Genomic DNA, 8,783 nt, shown 5'->3' with positions numbered 1-8,783 from the left:
TTTCCGAACGATTATCCCAAAATTTTAGAAGGTGTAAAGAATCCAATGAATTGAGAGATGACTTATGCATCAGGGGTATCTGAGGGACAAATTATATCGTGCTCGTTCTCATGAGATGAATTAGATGCAAATATATAGGCCAAGTACAAGGTGTAGTAGCAATGGCGAGCAAACAGCGTCTGTCAGGATACAATAATAGGCCGCCACTATCGATCCAAAGTAAACGGGACACACTTGCCGTTTGCCCACCATTATCGGAGGCCATGACGCAATTCTTCCCGCTTCTCGTGTTTGGCAATTTCCAGGATAATATGCGGATGTGTCAATCGGCAGATAGCAAGCAGTCACCTTTGCTAAGCGCATTCAGCGTCTGGTATTGATCTGCGAGCCAGCTCAGACCAGGTTTCCCCCAACAAAAACAGATTCTAGAAGTCGAGAGTAAGAATCGTGAGACAGGATAAATAGTCTCTATGGGAGAAGGGGCCAAACACGTCGCAAGCAACGGCACACCTGCTCAAACTTGACGTGTTCGATGTCATGGCGTGATGCAACCTCGCGAAGTTTAGAATCACGCGCCGGATTCACCACCTCCCTCACTTGGCGGAAGCGAGACGAGCCGCAAAGCAAGGCGGCAATTTGGTAGAACATCCAGCGTAGGGTGTACTTCGATATCATGTAGGCGTAGACCGGTGGGTGTCTGTAGCTAAAGCGAGGAGCCCATCGCAGCGGGTAGCCGTCGTGTCGTGCTCTGCCGAGAATGTAGAAGACGTCGCATGTCTCGCTCAGTCTTTGGAGCGCCGTCCGAGCTGCCCGTCTCTCGGCCAGTTCTTCCCGCAGACGAGCCTTGTACCATGGGGGACGTTGCAAGGAAAGACCCAGAAGGCGGTGCCACGATAGCAGTACTCTACTCATGGGGGGGTCGGAGGTTTCTTTCGCGGGTTTATGGTGTTTGTGTTGAGGGTGATGAGAAAGTTATGGAGAAGCTGTGTCCCGTGGCGCCATTGAGAACTTCATTCAACAGAGGTGTGTGTGTAACGAATTGGTCATTGCCAAGGAGCAAAGTCACAGATTCGTGGAAGGAGGGAACAGATGCGCTCCTGGCCTCGGAGATAAAACAAGAACTCTTCAGTGAGTCATCTATTAATTAATTCAATTTGAAAAGGCTAAATGGTCATGCAAGTGAGTCATCTATCTCGGCACGACAATGAAAATAAACAAGACTATCCGTTTGCAGCAAACGGCACTGTTTGTAGGACTTTACAGAAAGGCACTTGTTTCTGGATATACACAAAGTTCAACCAAGGTGAGAACGAGTTCCCTCCAGCTCCCTCTTCATCATGGAGCATTTCCAGGGTTCTGTTTTAAGTTCCCAAACCCAAGACTAGAGAGGCGGCATTTTCACTCTGGTAATGAATAAGCCTGCACACGTCACCTTCCATACAATATGTAGTTGAAAGTCGAAATTAACGCAAATGAAGAAATTATTCGCTAGTTAGATATGATTATTTGCATTGAGGAAGCAAAAATAAGGCGCTCATGTGGGTAGTGAGTTGAATTGTTGAAGACGACCATCAAGTCAACGTGAAAGGGGCAGAAAACTTGTCGCGCAAGCGGATCAGTCACAACTACAAGAAAGCCATCAAAGAAATCAGACTATCAGCTTTTCCATTACTAACTAAAAACATAGCTCAAAAAGCCGCAATTAGAATTGGCGACAACAAACACACTACGCAACCGTTCCTCTCGATTTCCACCGCGTTCTGGCAAGCAACAGCGGCCACAGGTGACAATTCCTCCTCGACAACAAGCTTCCGCACACAACTGAGCAACACCAGAAATTTGTGGCCCTCATCCTAATGTATTCCAAACGTCTCCAGTGGATTCCTGCATTTCCACTGCATAACCCTTTCCCCTTAGCCAATTAGCGGAGGATTTTCAAGGCACTCTTGAGATCCTGGATCTTCTTCGTCAGCTGTTCTCGCTTCTCTCGGACCAAGAGGGACTCTCCTGCGACGCAGTTGAGTTTCTCCTCGTCAAAACTGAGAACCCATTTCTCCGTAAAGAGCAGCAGCGGGCTCATCGGCCCAGTCAACAAGCAATAGTCGATCGCTTGACGGTAAACATTGTCAACGAATCGTTCTCGAGCAACTTTGTAGTATGACTCTAAGATATCGTGTATGTCTTCGTGGGCGTTCTGCAAATTCGATTTATTTGTTACAACGGTCTCGATGTCGTCGAGAGCCACATATTTGATGTTATGGTTGTAAGGAATTTTGGCTTTATTCTTAAGCGGATCGAAAACGCGCTGGCTGCGAGATCCATGAAGCTCAGTATTGAACGCGCTGTTCAGCGTGTAGGGCTTCCTATCCCTCTCAAGGCTCACAAGGAGCATCGCCTGCTCCATCCCAGCTTGGTATCGGTCCAGAAGCTCAGACGTGATAAGAGACTTGATCTCTTCAAGAACCTTTGTGTCTGAGCAACTCAGTCCAAGAACTCGTAGAATGAAGCGATGGACGACAAGAATGACTTTGCCAAGATAAGCTTTGGTCAATGGGCCCCAATTTGTAGACTGCTCTCGAAATGCACTCGAGAGAAGACCAGGGCCAAATGTGCCGAGCTCGACGCCACGAGATCCCTGGTATGTGCGCTTGATCCATTTCAATATGTCCCCCTCAGGAGGTGTAGGAGCCCAATCAACATCGATCAAATCATCCAGCTCGGGGAATTTTGAGGGATCAAGGTCCTGGTTAGGATGCTCCTCGTGCTCCGTCGCCTCCTCGGCTGACTCATCCTCATCATCCTCATCCTCATCCTCATTCTGAAAACAGCGGGAGTGGGAAGTGTTTGTGAAATCGGTGTTGAACTCGTCTGTAATGTTGATGATCTGTGTTATGAGACGTAATTCCTTGTTTTCAAACACACTTTGAGACGAATAGTTGGCCTCTAGAGCATCGCGTACAGTTCTTTGAAACTGAGCGGCAATTTCACAAAGGTATTGCTGCTGCTCACGCTCCGTTTGTCTAGAGTACCCGAGGGCTTCAAGTGACTTGTTGCAATCGGCGAGCAACTTTTTGGCCTCAGTCCGAAGCTTGGGAAAAGCTCGGTCAGTGATTTGACCCAAAAGCTCTTGCAAACGTGCCCGCAGCGCAACTATCCCAACTCGCTCAGGCGGAAGATGACACCAAGGCTCTTCCTTGAACATGTCCTCCCTTCGTTGGGAAAGTAAGCCATCCTGGCTGTCCTCGTCTGCACCCCGGTTTCTCACGACATAATAACCCAGGTTCAGTGGCCTTTTCTTTCCATTGACCAAGTCGCAGATCACAGATTTAGTGCTGCGTTCAGTCAGCAAGTCAGGCTTGGTGAGCACACCCAACGTTCGCTCTCCAGATTTGTCATATTTCTCGGACAAGTTGAGGATTTCTTGCGTCATAATGTCAACAGTGCTTGGGAGAACGGCGAGAATGATGGTCCTTTCTTGCTCAATGTAGCCCTTGACCATGTCAAGAACAAGCGACTTGTCCCTCTCGGTTGTAACGCCTTCTTCAGTGTTACGAAATATTCCAGGAACATCGATGACGGTCAGATAATCCTCCGTGGGGCCACATTTTTCGATCTTCAACACATCCTGGCTGAAAGTCTTCTTGCCCCCCGAGTTCAACTTGGTCTTGATCCCCATGGCGGCATTAATCTTCAAGTCAAAATTTCCATTAGCCCAGACATCCATCGAATCAAGTCATAGTGTATTTGCTCACCTCGATCAAAATTGACTCGAACTGAACAAGCAATTCATCAGTGTTTTTCACGCTGCGATGATAACCCGACAAGCGAGCCACGTCTTCATCAGTAGAGTCAGGACCAGGAATGATACGTATGGTGATATCCTCCACATTATCGCGACGGTGCGTAATCTGCGTTGCATATCGCGTACACAGACCTTGACCATTCGGGAAAGGGATCCCAGTTAGACTTTCTAAAAGAGAAGACTTGCCGGAACTTTGATCACCTACGACCACAAGTTGTGGCAGAGGCATGTGCGTCCCAACATTCTTCTCCCTTAGCTGATCAATCTTATGAAGACGATCGGGACTTGTAAGCGACTTGCCGCTTTGCGTGCCTCCTTTTCCCACCATCTTAGAGGGCTGTAGTAGAGAATCAAAATGAGCAGGTCTAAAATGGAGAGTTTAAATATGGCAATGGCTCTGGGAACGGAAGATGACGCGAAAGGGAACGAGAAGCTGCGTTGAAGGAGGTAAGAAAGAAGCAGGAAGGAGGAGACCTACCAACAAAATATAATCTCTTTTTCCAAGCAAACGGCGAGATGAGCGGCTGACATGACACAACTCTGAGAGGCAAACGCAAGCCGGCACCCGTTTGTATCCTCCTACTATCCACATTCACTTGACTCAGTTCACTTTCCGCTCACTTTCATCCGTGAGTGAAATCGGAAGACGGCTGTTACCAGCAACCCCGACGCTACTTCGCGCCAGTTCATCCTCTCCTTGAAGGAACTGAACTGTCTTGGCCGGGACTCAACTCCGCTCGTTGCCTTTGCCAGATAACCAACCCTCTGCCACGTCAATACGACGAAATAATAAACCCATATATCCATACCAAAACAGGGGGGGTCAAAATACTCACAATGTAGAGAAGAGAGAGTTCCGGATTGGCGTGCTCGGGACCACATTTCTATTTTTTCATTATACTAGTTTAGCACTTATTGCAGCCATACATGACTATTAATCACTACGATTGCGACGCTTAACCCAGACCACTAATTGATGCTCTATCCCATCCAAGGTCGTTTATTTTTGGTTGCCAAATTGCCTCCATGCATGAAGTCCATAATACCTGAGGTCCGAAAAGGCGACTGCCATGAAAGCGGCACTCCACTCCACCATGGACCACGCTCGTACCATAAGCCCTCATCCACGTCGAATCTCATATTTCAAGCATCCGACAACTAGTATGTATGCATGGTGGCTCGCCATCATATCCAGGAGTTATTGTACAGCGTGCATGCGTGACAATCCATTACTAAGGCTGTCCTCGTCAATTTCGATGGACCCAGCGACTTGTATTAAAATTAATTGAAGTCTGCGGGACCCTGTGCTGCGGTATTAGGCTCAGTGTGGGTTTCGTAAAACGCAAACAGCCTCGCTTCTGCCTTTCGTCTGCTTGCTTCGTCCAACTCGCCGCCAGTGGTGCCATTCTCCTTGGAAGCTATAGTCGACTTGGATATTGAGGCAGGTCTATTTGCAATGTCAGTTATTTGATCTGCAAAATCGAGATCGTCAGACAACTCACCCAAACATGTCTCGGTCCACTTCCAAGAAAATTGTCATGGCGTCCTTACCACCTCGTTGGACAAGGTAGTTCATGTAGACTCTAGCCAATTCCTGCTTGACACTCCCAGATAATTTGCTCTTCGTGCGGAACTCATCAAACACGCTCTTAATGCGTTCGGCGGTATCCTTTTCTTCCTCGCCAGTTGCAGACTGGTCCAACTCAAACGCAAACCATTTCTCCCAAAAAACAAGACTGTCGCCGTACCACTGCGAGTTTTTGAGAAACACAGCTCTAGCATCCTCGGCTGAACCTTTGACTTTCCACAATAACTGAGCCCATTCTGCCACCAAAGCAGCCTTGGTATACAGATCTACCGTTGGCGCATCAATCTGGTCTCGGTACACCTGAACAGCAGCTTCAAGTCCATTTTGACGACGTTGCAGATGGGCCCATGAGACAACCACTTCGACGCAATCTGGCAACTTCATAAGAATCGCTGCATGAATATCTATGGCGACGTCAATTCTGCCACAGCTCTCCTCCAAGTAAGCCCACTGCATCCGGATACCGGGCCTGCTAATCGGTACGAAAATCGATGCTCGAATGTAGATGTGCCGTGTCTCCTCGTCCTTACCGTCTTGTGCAGCCATCCATCGAGCATATCGGAACCAAAACTCGTCGTAAAAGGCACACGTCACCAAGCATCGCTCGTACAATGAGACTGCGCGGTCGAAGTCCCCTTCGGCTTCCTCAAAATCCAGATACTTGCGCCAGTTGTTGAGCTGAGAATGCTCCAGTTCGGTGACGTGGAAATAGGGTCGTTTAATCTCCGACTCATAGGTCCACCTTTTAGAAACCTCCTGCTGAGTAGCCGTAAAGACTTCGTAGTACATGGCGTCAATCTTGGCTCGAATGTCCCGTTCTATCTCCAGCTCGGGCCGTGCACCACCACCCTGGGCTGCTGATTCTGCCTCGACCTCGGCCTGGAACCGGCTGAGAACATCAGCCGGCACAACCTCAGACAACGGCCGAGTGTGAGCAAGATTGCGAAAACGTTCGTAATAGCGAGCATACTGGTGCATTGGAATCCGAATTACTCGAGCATGGATAGCATAAATTCGATCTTGTGCTTCTTGCCGCTCTTCATACTCAATATATTTGTCCCAGAAAGGATGGGCAAGGAAATCGAGACCAACTAGGCTTGCTCCACGTTCAAAAAGGCTGGAAAATCATGTTAGAATTCGACAAATCTCGACATATGTCGTAAACGGATAGGCAATAGGGGAAGGGAGGTTTAATACAAGAAGGGGTACGACCACGAAAGCAACTAGTACAAAAAATGCAACTCCATTCCTCAGGTCATCGATGGGGGTAAGCGGCATCAAGGCGATAAGAGGGAGGCTGTGAATAAGAAGCAGGACATCAACAGAGCCTGGCGCATAGCGTGAGAGAATATCCCGAAAGTGGTAGGGCCATTGAAGGCATATCTCACCAGCACATGTATCGACAACGACGTGTGAAGGTCTCAAGGATAAAGTAGGCAACGTGAGGTATGCTGGCGACCTCTAGGGATACTGCGTTGATGGCTTGTTAAGGGGAAGGAAACCATCATGCTATACTTACTCTCGGACAATCTGGGGGTCGTGTGTCGTTTCCATTTTGAAGGAACAATAGTCGGTCCACAAGTCGACGGAGTTGGTAATGCAAGCACAGCCTCGTTCATAGACCTATCAGCCCTCAGGTTAGTATCGGCACTAGTATCTTGGGTTCAAGAATCCATCGCCATACCATCTCTGCTGACTCTGGCCCAGCAATATTGAATTCCATATCCGCATATTTCTTCCAGTACCCAAACAGCAGGGGGAACTTATGCAGGAAACGATCGTAGGCTTCGCGAAACGTAGCCAGCGCCTGGGGGCTTGAATTGCGATTTAATCCGCCATCTAGAGTCTCGCTAGACTTGATATAATTTTCCCAGCTTTCAAAGTTATCGGGGTCCGCTTCCTGTATTTAGCAGCATCAGCATTGGGTGGTTTGGACGTTGAACGATGGCTTGTAGACGGCACTGTCGCATCATGGGCCTACTCACCACCTCAGCTTGGTGCTTGCGCACCGAAGCGTACTCTTCGTCAGAGCCGCCGAAGGGAGCGAATTCACTCATGGCGGTCGTTCGCGCGTCACGACTCGTAATTAATTGAGATAAAAACGATGAAAAAAAGAAGGAGGAGGAGCTCTGGAACTATAGCACGGGGTTGGAGGTTGAAGAGATGCAGCGCGTTGCATGCAGGAAGGCTGGCAGAGGAATTCGTTTCGCGCAGTGCGCCCAGGATCTATGGCAGATACATTATCCCCATGTAGCTCTGTGTAGCCGTGTGTTGCTTTCTCTGCGGTTGAATGAAGAAGGTATACAAGTAGCATATGTACCTTTATCGCTGGAGCTGTACTCCGTAGGACCCAGTCTAAAAAGGTGCTTGGCGCTGAGTCATCATCTGTGACTAAGCTGGCGCTATTAATATTTTTTTCCTGGCAAGGTACTGATGAAGAATCTTTCCCTCCATACGGGCTTATGATGATTTACCAATAAAAACATATGATAGGAAGAGACTGAACGCTCTCTCAATAGAGAGCATGATCTCAATTTCAAATCTGAAGCTCGATCTGCTCCCAGGCTTGATTCATTACTATTTTATCCCCCTCTTGAGCATAGTCTTCAACACAACACACAATCTTCGTAGCAGCATGCAGATACTGCCAGTTGGCACCAGTCTCCTAGTCGAAGACTAACATTTGGCGATGATCTTTTTGAGGCATTCGGTGACAAAAGTCTGAGCAGTCATCGTGCGTGGTTTCCTGCGTATCTGTCAGTCTTATGTCAAAAAGGAATTTTCTTCAACCCTAAGTTTTCTCCCTCGCACCATCTTCCTGTAGGGTAGGCATCCCCTTGCGCAGGACACCAGCAATCCAAAAGCTCTATTGTAATTAACGAAATGCTATGTGTTATTTTTGCAATCCACGAGGAAGTATCTATTATTATTATTTTTATAAAAAAGCCTATTTCGAATCTCGCAGAGGGAGTGGTGTTGTGTTCATAACAATGCAACTTGTCATAGTACGAAAAGTAAGCGCAGGCTGTGACAAGATGCGACACAGGCCACAGGCAGAGGAGCGTTGAGATGAAGACACGACGAATATTTTCTTTTATAAAAAAAAGAGAAAAACAAACATCATCATCAGGCAAGGTAGAGGAGTGTAGAACAAAACCATTTCCGAGACAATGTTGCCGTTGCGGCCTTTGTTTAAATTCTCCTTGCTGTACCACCCGTGGGGCTGAGCCTCGCTGGGTGTCTCGAACGACGTGTCACAGCCGACGTCATGTACGGCTGGATTTGGCCAGCTCATCCGCGCAAACACGCATGTTGTGAGCTACTCGCTACCACAATAGGCCAGGTAACGGCACTTCTACGCTCAATCCTGTATCACCGATCCCCAGATAATGG

At 48.0% G+C, this 8,783-nt stretch overlaps 2 protein-coding genes across 2 annotated transcripts; both read right to left on the bottom strand.

Annotated features, from left to right (window-relative positions):
• Nucleotides 1-1,921: 1,921 nt before the first annotated feature.
• mx1_1 (Interferon-induced GTP-binding protein Mx1) lies at nt 1,922-4,130 on the bottom strand (the record flags this gene model as incomplete). The annotated part of the gene is made up of 2 exons (XM_014691124.1): nt 1,922-3,688; nt 3,753-4,130. 2 exons carry the CDS (start codon nt 4,128-4,130, stop codon nt 1,922-1,924), a joined length of 2,145 nt encoding a protein of 714 aa, XP_014546610.1.
• A 953-nt stretch (nt 4,131-5,083) lies between these two features.
• On the bottom strand, nt 5,084-7,447 carry prp39 (Pre-mRNA-processing factor 39; the record flags this gene model as incomplete). The annotated part of the gene is made up of 5 exons (XM_014691125.1): nt 5,084-5,249; nt 5,305-6,507; nt 6,910-7,013; nt 7,075-7,290; nt 7,376-7,447. The coding sequence occupies 5 exons, from the start codon at nt 7,445-7,447 to the stop codon at nt 5,084-5,086; spliced, it is 1,761 nt and encodes a 586-aa protein (XP_014546611.1).
• Between the last annotated feature and the right edge of the window lie 1,336 nt (nt 7,448-8,783).

This window comes from Metarhizium brunneum, chromosome 6, assembly GCF_013426205.1.
Source record: "Metarhizium brunneum chromosome 6, complete sequence".
In the NCBI taxonomy this organism is placed as follows: Eukaryota; Fungi; Ascomycota; class Sordariomycetes; order Hypocreales; family Clavicipitaceae; genus Metarhizium; species Metarhizium brunneum.
Note: the sequence above shows the minus strand (reverse complement) of the source record. Positions and strands in the feature narration are given on the sequence as shown.